A 21753-nucleotide genomic window follows, 5' to 3' on the forward strand; every position below is an offset into this window, starting at 1 on the left:
AAGAGGTAGAGCAGTGCCAGTCAGCCAGGGGTTGCATCCTAGCACTACGGCACCCTCAGGTGTCTGGCCAGCCTCAGTGCTAGAGAGGCCATCTCCTGAGTGCCCAGTGATGCCCCGTCCCCAGCCTCAGAAGAGTCTCCTTGACGGTCCCTTCCAGTCTTGGCTTCCAGTCACTCTTGGTCGGTGCATAAACCTCCCTCAGTGCCTGCTTCCAGACTTTGGCCTCTGCCCACATCAGATGGAGCTGCTTTCCTGCTGAAGAAGCCCCCATCTCCCACCTAGAGAACATGCGAGACAAGGGTCACAGGGATGGTATGCCAAGGGGCATGCCCATCCCTTAACTCCTCTGCCATGTTTCAGAACGGTTCCAAGGGATGCCTGCTTTATTCCCAAGACAACTGGCACACAGTCACTGAAAAACCAGAGCCAACGGGAAAAAGTGACTTTTTTCAGAAGTTTATTGATCAGTAGACTGTCTTTTTTTTGATATTTTGAAACAAGATTACAAAAAAAATAGAAGCATTGTGTATTAATAGCATTTTTTGGCTAATTAACATGTCGCCCGGTACACTTAAATTCGGCCCATGTTTACCTGGAAAAAAAACGCAGTGGTTATCTGTCCTAAGAAAGTTACTCTTCCGCCACATTCCATGGAGGAAATAAACAGTGCCTCTTTAAACGCTTTCGTTATCTCCAAGGCAATCTGTCCGTGGCATTGCTCTGGGCATCAGGAAGGAGCAGAGCTGCCAAGTGGAAAGGTCCCGGTGGTGGCTGTCAAGCCATGACTCTGGTGGTTAAACCCCATCCTACATGGTGGATTCCAGCACAAGACACCCCCAGTGTTACAGGGGCGGCTGCTGAGACCCAGTGGACAGGGAAGGGCCGTGGTTGGAGCAGTGGGGCCAGGGCTCTGCTGAGGCCTTTCCTGTGGGCCTGTAAGCGGAGTGGGGGTTGGAGGAGAGCACAAGGCATTTGGCTTCTTCTCACACGTTCTCTGACCCAGCTGGACACGAGTCCCATGATATGGAGTAAGAATCCAACTCCTTAAGGCCCACCGCTCTGTGGGAGGAGCCACAGCCCTCAATCCAAGCATTCCTGTTGCACGATGACAAGTGTTCCAGAGAAGCCAGTTCAGCCCCAGAGAAGCAAAAGCCAACTGAATGCACGGCCCTCGCCACGGAAGAGTGCCCACCCCCGCCCTCACCGGGCCATCCAAGCATGTGGTGAGCAAAGAATCCACGCAGGACACCAAGCAGGCTGGACATCAGCGTGTGGCCACAGAGCTGAACTCTGTGATCATGAGCTGTACACAAAACAGACTTGAGATTCTTAGGTTTTCTTCTGTGGAGTCATAGACAGCATGGAGAGTTTTAGAGTTCTAGAGTTCAGTTGCTTCCAACCCCCAGCCATCCGTGAGTGCTCTAGGGAGGGGGCTCCTGGACAGTCGGGTGGTACTGGGAGGACAACACAGTCGGCCAAGGTGTCCAGATCCTGAGGGGTCTGTGTTACCAGCCCTGCTGCACATGGCCAGGGGGTAACGGGTGTTTTGGATCCAGACTCAAGGAACTCTGTGCAGGTCCTGGGGAGATGAGGGTCCTCACTTGGCTGCCATTCCTAATAGTTTCCAGTGTTTTTCTTTCCCATCAACTTTTCACGATGAGTGACTTCAGGTTTTTAAAGAAGATATTAACAAAAATGGACACACAAATTCCTTTTTCTTCATTTTTTTCTCAGCATTTAGCTGATAGATGGTCTCCTGCCAGAGGTCATGGGGTGGTGGGGTGGGGATCACCCATGAGATGTTTCTATCCTCATAGCATCAGAAACACCTCCTCTCCAGCTACTCTAAAACAATATTCCTCTAAGTCAGTATATAGACAAAATCTACATATACACACATTAACAAGTGTCAAAAATATATACTCAGGACATATGTGTATATATTTATCTTTATATACGACAGCTGAACATAGCAGGATCAATCTGAGTGGAAATCAGCTAACTCTGGCATCTCCAAACCTCTGGACAAATGAACTCTCTCTCCTTCTCTCTCAATCTTGTCCTTTGCTGGAATCAACTGTGCTCACATGCCTGGGTGGTCCTCAGGTGTTTACAGAACCATCTGCTCAGATTACAGTACTGGAATTACAAATGTCTCTTTTCTATGTGTCTAATTAATTTCAAAGTGCTCATTAAGACTAAAACCATGTTATGTATTTACTTCTCTTAAAGCTAAATTATTTAGAAAGTAAGCTAGGGAGCGTGAGGGCTGGCATCTGGGTAAATGTTTCTCTAAAATAAATGTTTTTAAACCTGCAGTTCTGCCCTTGATAACATCAGGGGGGAAAAAAAATGTGGTTTTGGGAAGACTTGGGTGGGGCTGTTTGGATTTCCTTCATTTTTGGTGCCGGCAGGTTCCAGGCTATGTGGCCATCACAATAGTGATGAAATACCATGTCTCTCTTACTGCATAAGTAATGGTCATGGAAAGCCACCTGCATCCCGCAGCTGGAGCCCACATAGAGGCTGATCTCCACTTGCCACAGGCGTTTGGGTGAGTGGTCCAGAGAGGTTCACACAGGGGCCCTGGGAGAGAGAACACGCAGGAGCTGATGTACAGCTAAGTGCCCAAACCCTGCCTCATGAGGCACCCATGGTACGAACCACATAGATTCTGAAGAAAAGGCTTTATATGAGAGATTCCATCTTATTTCTGCATAAAGGCCTTTATCCTTTATACAGAAACTGTATTTTAAAAACTGGACATGATAAAAATGCCCATTTTCTTGTTACAAAAATAGTTTCTAACACTAGTAGACCGACTTCTTCTGCCTTCTAGCCAGTGAGGGTGGGCAGGCCCCTCACTCCCTTTGTGTCCACAGGGCCAGGACATGCACCAAGCCATGTTTTTGCTGAATTTAAATCCTGTCATCGACCAAAGAGCCTTGGAGACATGTGACCACGCTAACTGAGGACTGGGGAAAGCCACCTCTTTTCTTCCTCTAGTTTAAATAGTCTTTGCTACAAACGATTGGACAGACAAGTAAAGCTCATCTTCAGATTTCAATGTGACTAGAATACTAGAAATCTCGCCAGGGGTTAGTAAAGGTTGTGAGTTCCAAATTTCTAACCAAATACAACTTTGCTGGGAAAGCTTTGGGTTGGGGGAGCCCTGGGAAGGCCGGCCAGTGGATGCTGTGGGGGACACTCCCTGTGGCCTGGCTGCCTGCTCCGCTGGCCAGCAGAGGGACGGGAACGTGCAGACAAGGCGTGTCCTTCCCTCAAAGCCGGGGCAGCCCTCTTCTCTTTGGTAGATGGTTTGGAGAGAACAGAAACCTCTGCTGTTTTTTTTTTTTCACTCTAAATTAAGCAGGGAACAAAATAAATAAGCTGGTCTTTGCTGCCTCCCGTTGCTCTCTGAGGGAGAGCTGGGCTCATAACAATGAACAGTTCAGTGGAGCCCAGCAGTGCCCCCAGCTCACTCCCTGTGGTTCCTGGGATTCCATATCCGAGTTTCTCCAGGCTTCCAAGGACTTCCTGGAAGCCTTCCTAGAATCTCCCTTTGTTCTCAACCCTTCAAACTTCATATCCATCCCCTCTCCCCAGTATTTTAATAGAAACTCAGGGAATTTTAAGGTAAAAGGACCTGATCTAGGGTCCAGTGTCTGCCCTTCCCATTCTACAGATGGGGAAACTGAGGCACAGGGCAGGCAGTGTCTCGCCCAGGGTCACTCAGTGAGCTGGTGACAGAGTGGGCCTCGGGCCCAGGCTGCCCTGATTCCCGCCCCACACTGCCTTCCCTGTGCGTGGTCTGCCCCTTAGTCGGCCTTGGACAAGGACTTCCTGTGGGAGGGCGGCACGAGATGGGGGGGCAGGCTGCTGGGCAGCTCATAGCCGCTGAGCTTGATCTTTATGAGGTGCTTGGCCAGTGCGAACTCCTCCTCGTCCAGCATGCCATCGCCGTCACAGTCAGCCAGCTTCCAGATCTTGCCTAGGACGCTGTTGGGCAGCTTGGAGGTCACCATCTCCTTCTTGGCGTTGATGCCTGATATCTTTCCGTTGATGGGTGACAGGGTGTAGAAGAGCTCGTCGTAGACAGGCTTGTCTTTGGCCACGACCCACTCCTCCTCATCGGCGCCCTCCTTGGCGCCCTCCCCGTAGCCCTGGTTGAAGGGGCTCTCGGCCGTGCCGTCGAAGGCGCCACCCTGCACGAGCGGCGGGGGCATGCTCATCTCCTCCTGGCTAATGAGGTTCATCAGCGACGAGATCTTGTTGGTCAGCATGTTGTCCACGGCCTCAATCAGCTTGGGCTTCAGCGAGTGGAACTTGGTGAAGTCGTAGTTCTCAAGCTTTTCCTGGAAAAGGAGAAACCACAGACTTGGTTAAAGCCCTTCTGCAGGAAGCAAACAAGGAGAGGGGTAGCTGGAGGGGACAAATGATCCCTTAAAGCCGGAAGCCCCTACACTGGGCTGTCCAGAGCTCTCTCTTTGCTATGGTTCCCATATCTGAACTCACCAGGAGTGGCTTTTGGAACAAGAGGCAAGATACATGGGATGCAATGTTTTCCTGCAGTAGCTGACTGAGGTTAGCAACAGCATGAGGGACAGTGAACCCCTAGGACTTTGAGACAAAATTCCTTCACCCTGCCTTTTTTATTTTTAAGCACTCTAGAGATCTAGTATTTTAGCTTCTAAAGAATTTTACACACCTTACATACTTCAGCTGATCTTTACAACAATGCTCAGAGTTAGGAAGGGCAGGTATCAGTAACCTACAGAGACCACAAGGGATGTACTGGCGGAGTCAAGACCAGAGCCCAGGCCTCCTGCCACTCAGCTAGCCTCTTAGTGCTGTAACGTGAAGCTGTGATAGAGCTGTCCGTAGAACCTATTTAAGTAAAAATCATTACCGAAAGATTATGGTGACCAGTTAAAAAATAGTTTACGGCACAAATATGTAAAAGTTGAAACTGGTGAGAGAGAGGAGGAGGGATGACAAGTGTTAGTCACTCAGTCATGTCCAGTGCTTTGCGACCCCCATGGACTGTAGCCAGGATCCTCTATCCATGAAATTCTCTAGGCAAGAATATTGGAGTGGGTTGCCATTCCCTTCTCCAGGGGATCTCCCTGACCCAGGGATTGAACCCAGGTCTCCTGCATTGCAGGCAGGTTCTTTACCATCTGAGTCACCAGGGATGGGAAGGGCAAGTACAAATGCAGCCAACAGAGCTGAGAGGTCTTAGTGGGATGAGGGTGAGTCTCAGCTCCATCTCCCAGGAGGGCTGGTGGAGCAGAGCACAGGGTCTGGAGATGGCTCTAGTGGATGTGGCAATCACCTGGCCAGGACGGGAACCGACTGCAGATGCCACAGAGGTTCTGTGAATGGCTTTGTAGAAACAGTCCTTCCTGCTTTGGTTTTCCTTGGTTACTCACCTTCCTTCCACCCATCCATCCATCCATCCATCCATTCATCCATCTAATCCAACATTTACTGACCATTTGTTACATGCCAGGCCCTGTTCAGGAATTTAAATATGAAAAGCCACAGTCTCTGCCTTCAGGGAACTCATATTTCAAAAAGGGCTTGACTTAGCTTACAGTGAAATAATGATAACATAAAATAGAATAAAGTCACTAACAAAGGGAAAAGACAAGAAACTGAAAGAAAGAGGGAAGGAACCATCACATTAGACAATGAAGACTGTGAAAGGCTATGTTCCTCAGCTGCCCTGGCTGGGGCCCAGGGATCGTACCCCTTTGCTGTAGGAGGGGAAAAACCACCTGGTTATCACAAGAGACAAATCCTCTCTGGTCCTGAACTGTGAGAGTCACTCAGGGGATTTTTAAAAGGGGCCTGAAAAATCTAGTGAAAATGTCTTTTACAGCAGTTCTGCCAAATAAATGCAAAGAATTCCAGATATGGTGGTTTTTATTTGGGCTCTATGTGAAGTATTTCTGTTTGGACAATCCCAGAGGGCCAGGGAGGGGCCATCCAGGGGTGTGGTTTTCTGGACACGAGGCAGGGAGACTCCCGAGGGCAAGAGCTTTCACATACATACCCCTCGGACCTGACTGTTCTGGACAGAAGTCATGGGACAGGCAGTTAGAAAAAAAATGCAACTCTGTGTCACCATAAATACCACACTTTCATTGTAAATAACGGGAAAAACTAGTAAGCAAAATATATCTTAAATCACTTATAATACCATCACCCAGCAACCACCTTTGCTAACATTTTGGGGGGGATACATTTACAGCCATTTTAATAAACACACACACACACACACACACACACACACACACTCTTCAGTTGAAATAAGACAAAACTATTTAACAACCTGCAGTTTAAAGAAATAATGTATCATACCTTTTTATGATATCAGTTTTATACAACCTTTTTAAAAATTTAAAATTTTATCTGATTTAATTTTTAAAATTGAACTATGGTTGACTTACGAGATTGTGTTAGTGTATAAAAAAGTGATTCGGTTTTATATATACATAACCTTTTTCAGATTCTTTTCCATTATAGGTTGTTATAAGATATTGAATGTAGTTCCCTGTGCTCTACAGCAAAATCTTGTTATTACTCAGCCATAAAAAAGAATGAAATATTGCTATTAGTGGCAACAAGGATGGACCTGGAAATTATCATACTAAATGAACTAAGAGAAATATAAATATCATACGATATCACTTATATGTGAAATCCAAAAAATAATACAAGTGAACTTATTTGCAAAACAGAAACAGACTCCAGATATAGAAAACAAACTTACGGTTACCAAGGGGGAAGAAGGGAAAGGGATAAATTAGGAGAATGGGAATAACACCACTATATATAAAATACACAACCTTATTCTTAATAGCAACATGATAATGAACTGTATAGCTGGGTCCTTCCTCCTTTATCCTGTTCCACGTAGCTGGACATTTAGGTTGTTTTCAGTGGAGAATCAAAATTGGGGTCTCAAGGGTATGTTGGCAGGGCAGACATTCTGTGCTGTTATTCAAAAGTGGAGTCCTGAGCTTCAGATGGTGGAGGGGACAGAGCTGGCAGATCTCAGGAGAGGCGCCTCCAACACTCTTCTCAGCAGCACGCTCTATGGCTGTCCGAGCAGGCTGGGCTGGGCTGACACCTGGCCAGCAGCCTGCACTCAGCTCAGCGCAGTGAGTCAGCACAGGTCTGGTTTCTAAGGTACCTTCCAGTTTTCATGTCCTCCATCCTCACTGACAGACCACAGTCACCTGCATGTCACCCTAACATCAGCAGCAAATGATGCTGCCAACACTTTGGGCTCCTGCTGCTGGCATCTCGGTTGGTCAGCCAAGGGGACTGAGAAGAGAAAGCAGGCAGCCTACACAAAAATCCCAGTGCTGCTGGGGTAAACAAGTCTGGATTCCCCTGAGTGCACAACACCTACCCTATTTCCTCATGAATGAGCCTGAGCTCTGGGCGCACACAGAGCCTCTGTGTCTGGCCAAGCAGACGAACGAGGGTGGTGCCCGCCCAAACTTTCCACCCGCCTGCAGGGGACGTGGATTCAGGCTGCAAATCCCTGGAAAACATGCCAGGGGAAATGGCCACATATTTGCAGAGGTCGACAGGAAGCAGCAGCAGCAGCCATTCCCGCCCTGGAGGGCACAAAGGAAGTAAGCTCTATGCTCATGTGTGCTGTACCCGCCTGCCCAGTCCTGGCTGGGGATGGGGTGCGGTCCAAGTTAAACCACGCCATCCCTGCCCTCCCCAGGGTAGCTCCAAGACTTGTTATTGGGATGAACATATACTGGGGAATTTATAAAGATTTACCCATCAACAACTGTATCCATCCAAGCCACCAAGCCTGGGATCCTGGAACTCCCTCCCAAGAGACAAAGATCAGTCCCAGCCCAGCTTTCGCTGGGCTCTCCCCTACCCACCCACTTCCAGCATGTACCAGAAGCATTTTGGAAACCCCTGGGAGGGTTGGGGCGGTAGGGATGGCTCTGCTGCCCTCTGCTGTTGAAATGCTGCCAACTCATCAGCTGTGGGGGACCAGTTCTCCAAGGAGTGGGACACAACTTGGCAGCTAAACATCAGCTGTAAGGCCCTGTTCTCCAAGAAGGATAACTGTACCACCCATCAAGGTGGTCCTGCCACTGCTCCCTTCATTCTGCAGCATGGTTGGACATGCTGCTGCAGCAAATCAGATTCCCTCCCCAGGCAGGCAGGTGCACTGCAGGTCATTGGCCTCCCCCACCACCAGGCAAAAGCCTGCAAAATACAATTGGCTCTTGGCTACGGAGAAGAGTCACCCTGCCTAGCTTGGTCCATGAGAGCACAGGGACAGCAGAGACTTAAAGCTGGCCCCGGTGAGCTCTCTGCGAGACCCTGGGATGTGCCAAAACCATAATCATCTCCAACCTTCTGCCCCTGCACTGTCCATACACAGGAAGGCTGACTGTCTGTGACTGGAAAGACAGATGCTCAGAGGCCCTGACCCACACCCAGACCCTCAGAGCTTCCTGGTTGACGGCAAACTAGCTTGTGTAGTAAGCGTGCCCTTCGGGCTTCAGGCCTGCCTTGTTCCTTGGGGATTCCCTGAAGGACTGGGGTGACGCGATCAAGGCCTGGCTGGCTTCCCAAGGAAGAATCCTTGGCCACCTTCCAGGAGTTTGCTCCAGAAACCACCGGTCTATAAGCCCTGTGAGAGTCAGGTCTAGATCAGGGTCTGAGAAACTCACTACCCTAGAGCCTGCTACAATATAAACAAACATACACTAACTTATTAACTCACTCAACACATACTTGCTGAGTGCCTGTGATACCCCAGGAGCTGGGGATATGGCCAAGAAAAGGACACGGGTCACTGGCTTCATGGAGTAACAGCGTTCTATGGGAGGCACTAAATAAGACACTGAATAAATTAATTATACCAAAGCTCAAAGACACATATACTGTAACAAGGAGCATATGGCCCAACAAAGGGCTTTGCTGTCAAAATGTCACTGCCAGTCACTGTACAGCACAGGCTGTAACCCAGACTGGACCTCTGTACGGGGGACAAGGATTTTTATTTTTTGCTGTTTACTCACTGGTTTATTCCAGGGGCCTAGAACAGTGATTGGCCATAGTAGACTTACTTTTCTTAGGTGAATGCATAAAAGAACACAGGTGACGGGCCCCCCAGGTGTCCAGTGATGGTGCTAAAGCGCCTGGGGTGCGGCTTGACCACAGGGTTCTCAGGGGAGGCTCAGGTCCTTCCTATGTCACCCAGCTACGTGGGCGGTGGCTGCTCCTGAGACCTGAGGTGGGGGACTGCCCCTGGTGACCAGCTCAGAGAGGCCTGGTGGCCCTCTGACTGGCCAGGCCCAGGCGAGCATGCTCAGGAGCAGCTCTGGTCGCAAAGGTCACTTGCTCTGTACGGAAGTTCCCCGGGGACAGGCAGGGGGGCCTGTCAGGAAGCCTTCGGGCCTCAGGAGCAGTGCTTTGTGGGTGGGGCATCGAAGGAGCCTCAGGAGACGACAAAGCTTGGACGCCCCGTTAGGCCACTGTGCACACAGTGTATTTACTCACAGCTACCAGTTTGGTCAAGAGACCGATTTCCCTTCCAAAGTATCTGAAGGACGCAAGGGAACAGTTGTCCTTCAGTTTGGTCATGGGGTGCAGGGCATAACCCAGTTAAAGCAGAACCTACTCAGGAAGAGGCCCCAGGAACCCTCAAATTAGCCATCTTGTGACGAGAAAAAAAAAAAAATCCAATCTATCATCTCAGTACAGGAGTATCAATTTCACTTAAAAAAAATTATATGTATATATATATTTCTATATATTTTTTAAGCTGACTAGACCATTTTTGACCAGATCTTATCTACCAGATGCATTCACCTTGATCCCAGGCATTGCAACAGTAAGTGTAACCCACTCCAAATTTAGCATGTACTTTATATATAGAGAGTTAACATTAACAAACCCCTCAGGATTGACGCTGCCCCTCCTGAGGCCTGATCTTGCCTCCACTACCGATCCCTCCTCCTCCCATCCCCCTCCCCCCTGCAGGCTGGCCCGAGGCTCACAGGCCCAGAGTCTCCAGGGTGTGGCCAGTGTGTTGTAAACTCTCTTTGGCCCAGGTAGTGTTCTTTGAAATTCAGAGCCAAAATCTGAAAACCAGGGGCCTTCACATACAAATCCAGATCTCCAGCTTCTCATGAACCATCCAGATCTGCACTCTCATAGGGCAGTGACCACTGGGAGGACAGGGCCTCCCCACTGAGGAGGGAGTAGGTATTCCCCAATCTGCTCCCGCCGTGGGCCCCACAGATTCTCATCGCACTTGCAGAACTCTCTTCCTCTTGGTAGAGACATATTCCTCAGAACCCACATTTCTATCAAATGTGAGAAAATAAGAGGTGGATGGCCTGGTTTCCTTTCACCTGGCCTGCCTGCCTCACTTGTTCCAGTTACTACTGGCTGCTGGCTGCAGGAATCTGAACCATGTTGCCTGCTTTCCAGAGAGGACTGTGGCCTCCAGCGCAGATGGTTCCTTGTACCAGACAAGGAGATGGTCCAGCTCTCTGAGGAGCCAGATGGGGCGGCCTCACTGGCCTCCCTCCTCGCAGGTAGGGAGGATAAGGTCAGTGTTGAAATCAGCGGTTACCAAACACCACTGCCAGAAGGTGGACATATTGGTCAGGCCAGGGTGGCAGCATCTGCTCGGAGTCATCTGGGCCTGCCCAGACACAACGCAGTGAGACTCTGAAATTAGGACAAAGGCTGCCTGAAGCTGACCTTTCAGGAAAACCTTCAGTGAGCACAGCTCACTGTCCCCAGTGGACTCCAGCCACGGCCACAGCCCACCATGGCTTCTCACTGGGCTCCTGAGCCTGCAGCGGCAACACTGCCCAAGCACATAATCACGTGGAGCAGTGCTGGGGCGGGCCGGTTTGAGAAGGCCCCCTGAAGCTGACCTCCAAGGTCACTCTCAGCTCTAATTCCCTAAAGGCTCTGGGATTCTAATAAAAGAGGTACCACCTCAGTGTAAAACAACCTTGAACACAGCCTAAGGAAGCTAGCTATCAGAGGATTTTTTCAGGCAAGCTTAATTTACTTTTTGAAATATTTCCCCTTTTTGTTTAAATGTTTCAGGAGGCAGGCAATTTCTGCTTTATTCACAGGCGCCTATAATCATGGATTACTAGGAAGACAAAAACACTGCGTTCTCCTCCATTCTAAACCACGAAACCCACATGTGTACCCAGAAACCAGCGGGACCAGGTGGCAGTGCCCCTCCAACCCCACCGGTGATGCTGTGATGGGCCTCCGTACCTGCATGGCCTTGACCTTGGGGAAGTCCCCTGCAGAGATGTGGTATTCTCGCTGTAGCTGAATGTAGATTTCTGGCAACCTGCTGATAAGTTCTCTCTTTTTGTTTTCTTTTCCAAACATACTTGGCATCTCCTTCTTCAGGAAGCTGATGATATAGGCATGTACCTGAAGGGGTATATGTCAGTGAGGACGTGCCATTTAGAACAGAGATGCAAACAAGATGGCATCTTTATGCATCGTAACACATAACAGGCACCCCAAGGGCCATGGTCCTTGGGACAGGAGGAGGGTGAGAACCTGGTGGAAAGGGATGGGGGTGCTGGGTGGGAAACAGCCTGGTTCTGGTGACTAACCTAAGAGAAAGGTTCACCAGGGCTGGTATATAGGAGCACCAGGAAATGAAGCTGAGGCTGATGGAAGTGGCTGATGGGCATGGAAATCTGTGCCCAGTGAACAGTGAGATGAGGACTCCCATAACTTCCCTTCAGACAGTTTAGATCTCAAGATCACTGAGGTCATTTCGGCACAAGACCAGCTGCCTAGGACCAGGCTGGAAAACAGAAGTGCCCTGTGGGAGAGGGAGACCTAGTACATGATGGGGGAGCCCCAGAAACCTTGGTCACTTAGGGTTAGCTGGCCTGGCACTGTTACCCAAAGGGTGGTGAATTCCGATGGGAGGGCTCTGCCTGGCTTGTGTCACCTCCTTCCCTAAAATTTCCACCCTTCTACTGATTTCCAACTTTAGGATGTTAAAAAACGCTCATAAGGTTCTCTTTGTATATCTAGAATTCTACAGAGTGATTTAGAAGCCAAGAAAATAAATAAGAAAAGATGAGAAACAAGGCAGTGATTACAAAAAGAAAATGACTATGTAGCTATGGAAAATTCTATTAAAGAAAACAGATGCCTGCTATAATCTTGTGGAAGAATGAAAATTGAATAGAGGGGGTAAGCAGATACATTCCATGGCTCAGTTGAGGGCCTCTGTGTATGGATATACACCAGGCACAGCCAAAAACATTTTGCTAAGATTTGAACACTAAAGTGCATGCATAGTGCAAATGCTGACATGTTTGGACCAGACAACGCTAACTTCTCCTCCTGTATAAAGGTCATTTTAACATAAGCACACTCTGTGCTGCCTGGCTATTTCTGCAAGTATGACTGGGACAGATGGCTGGATAGCATCACCGACTCAATGGACATGAATTTGAACAAACGCTGGGAGACAGTGGAAGACAGGGAAGCCTGATGTGCTGTAGTCCACGGGGTCATAAAGAGTTGGACACAACCTAGGAACTGAACAACAGCAGCAGCAACAATAGATTGGGAGAGATGCTTTTACACCTTCCTGTCACTGGTAAACTTACTTTTCAAATTAAAACAACTTAAAATATTCGCACAGTTCTTCAAGATAACTAGAGAAATCCAAGGTTTGGGAATCCTTTTATTTAGAATCATGGGCTTTAACTGCATTCCTGAAGATATGATGAATAAGTATTAACACTTGTAAGACAGGTAATTTCCTTGGCTGGATTAGTGAATACCTGGCTTGGTTTGGATGGGGCGGGGGAGGGCCTGTGTAGCTCCAAGGACTTGGAGGGGTTGTCACCTTCCCCTGGGAAGAATGAGCTGTCACCAGCTGTCCTTGCATTATTTCCTTGGTCTTGGCCCTCTTGGAACCTCTGGACCTGTGGACCCCTCTCTCCACCTGCCCTGCTTTGAAGGTTCCTCCCAGCTAAAGGAGCAAGTACCCCCACCTGCTCAGCCTTCTATCCACAAGGGCATCTTTCCAAGACCCCTTCCCAGAGCCCACATCTGGGGCAGCTGCCAGGGCCCTGTCCAGGGAAGGCTGACTTTCCACCCAGTCCATGGGACTGGCACCTTGTTCTTGAACACCGCCTGATCCCCAGGGGCCTGTGTTCCCTGGGCTGGGCTGCAGGCGATATGCCCCTGCCACAGCTCTCCCCACCCCGCCGCCTGCTCTCCATCCCTGCCCTCGCGGTGCTCACTGCTGATGACTAAGGCTGCTGGATAATGGGCCACCCTTGGATGCCAGGCCTCAGGGCCCGCCTCCTCCCACCTGTCTGGCATTACCTGAGTCGTGACCGCAGGTGACCTGCTCATGCTACACGCTGCTCTCAGCCTCAACCTCCACTTCCAGGAAGCTCTACTGGCCTGTTCTGGGGAAGTCTCCTGTTGTCCTGGCTCTGCATGGTCGCCCCCTCCTGGCTTTCCCTGGGCATCCTAAGACAATAACCCGGGGTCAGATTCGATGCATGGGCCCTGCCTTTAAGAAGATTATCATGTTATGAGGCAAATTACAATCCTTAGAATCACAGAGTATTAAATCTAGAAGGGGTTCCTTTAAACTGATTGAATTCCTGGTTCCAGGAAATTCATATGACCCAAGGTCATACAACTAGTTAGGAGATGCCCGGCTGGCAGTAGCATTCATCTGCCTCATTCCCTACCTTACAGAATCAACTTTTTGTTAACTACTTTTTCTGGGTGTGAATGAAAAATTGTACTGATGCTGCTGAAATCTGGAATTTACACCAAACTGTGTCCAATGGAACAACTATGAGGTTTGGCTTCTGATTGTTCCTAACTCACAGGGAAGCTTTGGAAAGATCACGTACTCTTCTCTCCCCAGACTCAAAGAAATGGATGCATTATGGCACATGATGTCAGTAAAGACTGCAGTCTTCTAGTAGGACTGAGTCTTGTGAGTTTCTAAGAGCCCGTCGTAAACAAGGGGCAGCCAGGGTGGCTGAAATCCCCACTCAACTTGAAAAGCTCCCTCCTGCCCTAATGTGTCCAAAGGTGTGTCCCCAAATAACACAGGACCGAGGGCCAGATCTGGCGAGGGTCCTCAGAAGGAGGTAGAGACAGTCTGACTCTTTGTTGTTTATAATCAGAGAAAATTAATCAAGAGGAAGAGGAATAGGATAAAGCGGAGGTGGGCAGGATAGGACCTCGTTTTGGGAGGCTGGGTCAGGCCACCACTGCCCACTCGCTCACTGGACAACTCTGGGTGAGCTGTCCCTTCCCTGGCCTCTGCTTGCTCACCCACAAACTGGAGCTGACAACCCTTACCTCACAGGTTTGTGGTTATGAGAATCAAGAGAGAGCATGTATTTGAAAGCACTTTGTCCATGAGAAAGAGGAGTAAAAATGTTAATTGATCAATGACCAGACACTTGTAGCTGGAGGGGTAGTAACACCAGAGGTGGCTTGTGGCTAATTTGTCCTTACAGAACAATGAATAAACTCTCCATATTTAAATAGTAACATGATTAATCTGGGTTTCAAGTTCTTCATTCACAAGCAAATGGCACTGAGCCCTGTTGAACTTCTGAACGTTTTTATCTTGTCCAATTCACCCTTTCCCTTGTATAAAACTAGAAAAGTCCCTACTCATCAAATGGTGATGACCAAGGGTAAGCCAAATGGCTCAAAATGTCAGGTTTTTTTTTTTTTTTTCTGGGCTAATAATGAGCAGAGAAAGATGGATTAAATGAACATGGATTTATAGTTCACATCTATACTCTGCCACAATCTCATGAACTACGTCCAGTAACAAGTGTTTGTATATCCAATGCTGAGAAGCATTTACATAGAGAGATACTGGCTATAACTACCGTGGGCTTGGAGGGCAATCGCAGCAGTGAGTGTGGGAAGCTTGCAACACGCATGGACAGTAGGAATGGAAAGGCCTATGGAATCTGGATACTGGTGAGCGATGTGGAGCCAGTCAGGCCAGGAAACATGGTTCTGCATGGAAAACCTCAGGGTCGCCCAGGTTTAATATGACCTGATAGAGATCTGCACCTTTGCAGGTCCAGCTGGAAACCTGCATAGAACATTTAACCTGTGGGGATCAGCGCATTTTAAAAGTGGATTTATTATGATATAAAAACTTTAGTTCATAAACTGAAGACCTAGAAGATGAACCCATGAGATAGTAAGTGTGAGGCTTCAAGATGCAGCTGATTGGCTCCCACTTGGGTTCCTTATTCTGTTGAAATCAAAGCTGGAACCAATAGCGGATGTGATTCTGAAGAGCCTTAAAGGGGATGCGAGGGGCCCACCCAGTCATCTGAGTCAGCCTTCAAAGAGATAGGCTACCCTGTGTGTGCGGACTCAAGCTAGGACTCAAGCTACTGACACACCCCCAGTAGCTTGAGGCTGCTGACTGAGCTATTTTTAAACACCGCCTGGAAGACTAAGCATCAAAAGGACAGCTACCAGCCCTCGTAGAATGATTCTTACATAACTTAGCTTGGGTCCATGTGGCGAATTTCCAAATGTCTAATTTCACCCCCAGAAGGAATGGGCGGTACAGACAGACTGGAAAGCTCAGTCCTCCAAGCCACATATGATGAAGAGGAGAACACACTTTGAAGACAAAACTAAATTCCACAGAACTATACTAAATGCCCCAAACCACTGACCTCTCCTTTCCTTTCTCATTTTTAGTTTGTTCCTTCCTCAAACATTGACTCATTTTTTTTTACTGAACAAAGGTCTCCAAGTGGGTGGGAACCTTTCCTATTCGTGAGCAGTGTCTTTATAAAAGGTGGGGTCCTACAGTAAACTTGCCTTGCTTTTTATCTTTGTGCATTTATCCCACAAACTACTATGATTTAGAGTTTGAACCTTATTTCATTAAAAAAAAATTTTACATTGACCAAGTTTTTCAAGTCTTTATTGAATTTTTTATGATATTGCTCCTCTTTTATGCTTTGGTTTTTTTGTTGCCAGGCATGTGGGATCTTACCTCCCCAGCCAGGGATCGAACCTGCACCCCTTCCATTGGAAGGCAGTCTTAACTACTGGATTACCAGGAAAGTCCGTGAACTTTATTTAACTTGGCTATTTTAATGATACTGGATAAAAGTAAATTCTTATCTTCTAAACCTTTGGTGCGGGCTTTCCCCAAACAGATTACTCTAAAAAATCATGAAATGAAACTTGACTGGCATCTGAGATTATGAACAGTCTTCAAAGAAAGATGTCTACTGATATCATAAGATATATACTCTTTGAGGCTAACCAAAAAAACCCACTCTAAAGATTTCCTGTTCCTTGAAATAAAGGACTGGGGGAAAAAATGTAAATAGAAAAAGTAGGGAAATCATTAAGTTTCAAGAGATCTTTAGTAAGAGTGCCATTTTTCATATTATGGGAAATGTCATATTTATGATACTTGGATTACTGCAGAACTCAGCAGGACATTAACAATGCCATTTCTGGCTTTTATTTCTGGATGGGCCACTAATTCTACCTAATTATGGTGGTCTATAATAGAAACACTCCACCCACCAACTCAGAGCTTCCCTGGTGGCTCAGTGGTAAAGCATCTGCCTGTAAGGCAGGAGATGCAGGTTCAATCCCTGGGAAGATCCCCTGGAGAAGGAAATGGCAACCCACTCCAGTATTCTTGCCTTGGAAACCCCATGGACAGAGGAGTTGGCAGGCTACAGTCCATGGGGTCACAAAAGAGTGGGATACAACTTAGCAACTAAACAACAACATACCAATACAGATCTGACACCTGCCAGGTGACATCTGGAATCTTATCCTTTGCATACTTTCAAAATCACAGCTTGACAAACTTCTAAACTTTGTAGGGTTTATGTGGATGGAGAATATTATTGAATAGTCAGAATGACAGATTAATGCAGAAAGCTAGGGCATAGTAAAGACCAACAGATGCTGTCCACGCTGCATTTCAGGTGAATGTTTTCCGGACCAGGGAGTCAGGCCCACTGGAGTTTGAATCTACAACTTCAGGCTGGGAAGTCCTGGCTAAGTCAGGTCACCTTTCTGAGCTTCATTTCCCTTGTATGAGAAATCAATGTCCAACTCTGCATACTGTGGGCAGGATCAGATGAAATAACACATGCAATGCAAATCATGGGGCTTCTAGAACATTACAGACCCTCAGTCAAGGTTGGCCTGCCAAAGGAAAGCTGGATCAGGAGAAAGAGAGATGAATATATCAAAACCCAAGAGCATTTTTATGAAACAGGCACACTTCAAAGCGTAAAGCTCAGGTGACCCCTTGTCCATTTCAGCAACAAGTTCACAAATGGAACATAAAACTGCAGACAGTGTATGAAGTGCATGGCACTGGTTAGTGGTCAAGGCTATTGTGCTGAGTTCAGCTTCTCTGCCTGAGACTGTTTCCTGCCCCCCTGCCAGCCTGGTGCCGCCCCAGGAACACACTGGCACAGCTCAGGCTGGAAACATCCGTACTTCAAACATTTTCCTTTATGAAAAGGAACAAGCCAGATACTATTCTTAGGAAGAAAAAAAAAGAAGACAAGCTTTTTTCCTAGAAGTAAGCTCAGCAATTTGACTGCCCCCTGCCCCCACCCCCTGCCTCTACACAAGGGCTTTCATTATTCCCGTGTCAGGCACAGCAGCATTCTGTGCCTCTAAACCCAGGCCACGCCAGCCCCTTCACAGGGCCCAAGGTGCCAGGATGGCAGCAAAATCCCATGCGCTTGGCACTCCCAGTGAGCCTTTTGCCTTTTATTTATTTATATGATCAAACATAGCTGCATCTTGAGTTACCAGGCCCTCAGCGATGCCTGGTAAATTAAAAACAAAAAAAAGTCCATGGGCATTTAAAAATAGTTTAAAAGATCTTGAGATCTGCAAAGGCTATGACATCATTTACCAGCCTTGGTTATACAATCATTTTGGGTATTACATACCCTGAAGGTGAAGTTCAGTTATATCAGCTAGAGAAGAGAAAGACCACATACCAGGGGGTCACTCACCGGGCAAAAACAGACTTCCTGCCACTGAGCCAGGGAGGGAAATCATCTCAGGAGAGCTGTAAATTAGTGGATTTACAAGCCTTGCAGAACTGGAACAAAAGTGGCTGTTCCGGGAAGGAAGCAGCTTGTACGAGAAGAAAAGATAGAGAGCTGTGACTCAGGAGCACAGGTGACTGCAAATCAGCTGAACATGGATGGAGGGTGTGAAAAAGCCTTAGGGGGAGCAAGAGGAAAGAGCCATCCAGGGATGATGGGCGGGGTCGCAGCCAGTGGGGTGTTTGGTCGCAGCCAGGAGGGATGCTGCCCTGGAGCACACAGGCATGCAGGCAGTGAGGAGGGGCTGGACGGCTGGTCACCTGCACGACGGTCACCCTCAGTGGAGCCCTCCCTGCTCCCCACCCCAGCCAGGTCCCTTCTCAGGGCACAGTGTCTACACCTGGGCACTCACAGCTCACCATTCTGAAGAGGGGAGTTTGGCGCCTCCTCCTTCACCTGACTAGGCTGCCCAGCCCTGGCCTAGGGTGCTGTTGACCTTAGTAGGCAAAGTAATGGTCGACTCTAGAAGGCTGGCCTGTGGGCCCCTAGGCCAGAGCAGAAGCCCCTCGTGGTGCAGCAAGAGGAAGTGGGGAGACGCAGGTTCTGCCATCAGAAGCTGAAGGAAAAATGAGGCCTCCTGACCAGGGATCTGGAGAGGCAGAGCCTGGGACTGCTTCTAGCAGAAAGGACAAGACCAAAGCAGAAGGCTAGGCTGGAAGCCAGGAGGGCTGAATTTAGTTCTTTGTCACTAAAGACCTCTGGTTCCCAAACTTGATTGATCATCAGAATCACTGGGGGAGCTTTACACACACACACAGACACACAGACTGACAGACAGACAGACACACATACACACACACACTCTACCCCCAATCAGAGGCTCTGGGGCAGGGCTTGGGAACTTACATTGCTTAAAGCTCCTGGGTGCTTCTGATGATCACTGGGACTAGATAAACTCTAGAGGCACTTATGGTATTAGGTGTTAGAGGACTATCATTTTATGAAATGTACATACAGTTTTTAAAGAACCTTTTTTTTTTTCTGTACTTTTTCTTAGAGGAGTCACATGCTCCCCTCTCTTCAGAGGCACAGCAAAATAGACTATGCTGTTAACACGAGGGTGGTCAGATCACTGCCCACCACCTGGAGGCACAGATTCCTGGGGCTGCTAAAAGGCTCAGCCATGAGGCTGGAGAGTGCGAACCACAGCCCAGAATGGGGATATGGTGTACCCCCTCCCGAAATGGCATAGTTGGTGAGCTGGGCTGAGCCAACCTCCTGTGACCTCTCTGTGCCCTCGTGTGACGCAGGGCTCCATGCCTTAGGCACAGGGTGACAAGTGCTGGTCCCTCGGCACCCCAATGGTCCCACCAACGCCACCTTTCTCTGGTTCGGTGGGTTATCTTCCTGCCATCCTAACATAGCAGCAGCATCCAGGTGGTGAGTGCATGCATTTCCCCAAGTACCGGGTGCTACGTCAAGCACTCTGCAAGTCAGGTCACACAACCCTCCCAAGCACCCTGGGATGTGCTCTTACTAGTTCCAATTTATAGATTGAGTCAGGCTTGGAAAGGAGTCATTTGCCCCAGGTCACACAACCCTCCCAAGCACCTTGGGATGTGCTCTTACTAGTTCCATTTTATAGACTGAGTCAGGCTTGGAAAGGAGTCATTTGCCCAAGATCACAGAGGTAGGAGCCAGAATCTAAAGAAGATACTGATTGTCAGGCTTGCTTCATAACCCTTCCATGTCCTGTTCCCTGAGGCTCCTGGAGTAGAACCTCCGCCTGAGGTGCGTGTGGGAAGACTCCCTGCCCAGGCTGCTGCTGGGGGTCTCCAGCTTACCTTGGCCAGCCGCGCTCGCTTGATGAGGTCATTGAGTTTGCGCACTGCCGCCTTCTGGGGAAGGCTCTGGATGTCTCTGAACAGGTCCTGGGCCTCGGCCTCGAAGAGCCTTCGGTTGTCAGTGTTCTGCAGGGGCTGCGTCCAGAAGGAGCCGATGTAGACGCGTAGCACCTCAGGTGTGTTGATGACCTTGCCCAGGGACCACATGAGGGCCCCATAGACTCGCATCAGCTGTTGTGTGTCCACTTGGTCGGCCTTGTTCAGCACTACACGGATCTTGTCGTCTTGGCCCCGGAAGGCCTTGATGGCCTCTGAGAACTCGTCCGAGATGTCCAGTTTGTGTGCATCAAAGAGCAGGATAATCCTGTCCACCCGCTCAGCGAACCACTGAAGGACCTGGCAGAAGTCATACCCTGTGGGGAGAGAAGGGGCAGGTCAGTGCGGCCGACTACTACGGGGGCTCAGAACCACCTGGGTCTCCAGCAGCTGCCAAGGAGAGTGCCCCATCTTCAAGCTGGAGGAAGGGGAGGACTCATGATATGAAAATTGTTTCAAACGGGGCCCCCTGGGCTGGATGCATAGAGTTAACACTGGGGATGCTGGGAGTCCTTGCATGGGCCGTGCCAGGGGATACTGTGGTCACTCTAATTGGGCAATGCTTGCTTCCATATTTGTAATTTCTTTTAGCCCCCAGGAGTCTCTTGTTTCACCTAGTACGGTCTTTTGGTTTAATGGCAAAATTGAGTGATGGCCCTGAAAAAATACAGGCCATGGGTCAAAAGCTCTCAATTTCTACTAAAGTCTCACTTTTCTGAAAGTAGCAGAGCTGGAGAAGGAAGAAACCTAGTGGCCACCTGAAGTCTCATGGAGTGTACAGGAAGTACCACAAAAGGGAAATTTCCATCTATCTAAATTTAAGAGTGTTAAGGAGATCAGAGGTTGACCTGGCCAAAACCATGACCTATATTTATCATTTGGACTATTTATATCTTACGTATGTTGTAAATATTTTTAAAATTGTGTTTCACAGCCATTCCATGAAATGGTCTCTTGCCAATTTCTTTCTAAAAATGACCAGACCCATGACAATTCTGTTTATTTTACCTTGGCTGTGTACCAACACACTCCAAATCATGCACCCAAATCAACACTCCTCTCGGCTTGTGGTCAAGGCTTTTGAGCATTTCTCAGGGAGGTAAGTCCCATGAGAAGCAAACAGAAGGGGCCAGCCTCCCGGGCTTATTTTTATTCTCAAGGCTGATTAGCTCTAGAATCAAGCCTCAAAGCAGTGCAGTCAGAACCCAAAAGGGATATTTCCTGACCCTACTTTTCACGCTCTTGCCTCTTTTTTTAGATCTGGAAAACTTTCAAACACATATAACAGTCTAGAGAATAATGTGATGAACATTGACGTGCCCAACCTGTACCTTTAAGAAATTTTCAGTTGACCTTCTTTGCTTCAAATACTTAAAAAAAAATGAAGTGTAGTTTATTTAAATAACAAAATACCACATAGCGGCGAGGGTGAACTAGATTTTCACTTGTCAACACAGGCAAATCTCACACACACAAAAAATCAGTTTCAAAAGGACATGTATAGCATGATAACATTCACTTACAATGTTAAACGGAGAAGGCAATGACACCCCACTCCAGTACTCTTGCCTGGAAAATCCCATGGATGGAGGAGCCTGGTAGACTGCAGTCCATGGGGTCGCTAGGAGTCGGACACAACTGTATAACTTTCAAGTAGACAACCTGAGCGACTTCACTTT

The 21753-nt window shown here is 48.3% G+C and overlaps 1 protein-coding gene across 1 annotated transcript in view; it reads right to left on the reverse strand.

The window, feature by feature from the left end:
- Window positions 1-440: 440 nt before the first annotated feature.
- The window catches only part of EHD4 (EH-domain containing 4), an 88064-nt gene continuing 66751 nt past the window's right edge, over window positions 441-21753 (reverse strand). The window contains exons 4-6 of the mRNA XM_010848007.1: window positions 19979-20391; window positions 11305-11469; window positions 441-4355 (exon numbers count right to left, since the gene is read on the reverse strand). Coding sequence (XP_010846309.1) covers window positions 3819-4355; window positions 11305-11469; window positions 19979-20391 — 1115 coding nt within the window. The 3' untranslated portion in view covers window positions 441-3818. The remainder of the gene's footprint in view (window positions 4356-11304; window positions 11470-19978; window positions 20392-21753) is intronic.

Source organism: Bison bison, unplaced genomic scaffold (assembly GCF_000754665.1).
Source record: "Bison bison bison isolate TAMUID 2011002044 unplaced genomic scaffold, Bison_UMD1.0 scf7180017864259, whole genome shotgun sequence".
Classification (NCBI taxonomy): Eukaryota; Metazoa; Chordata; class Mammalia; order Artiodactyla; family Bovidae; genus Bison; species Bison bison.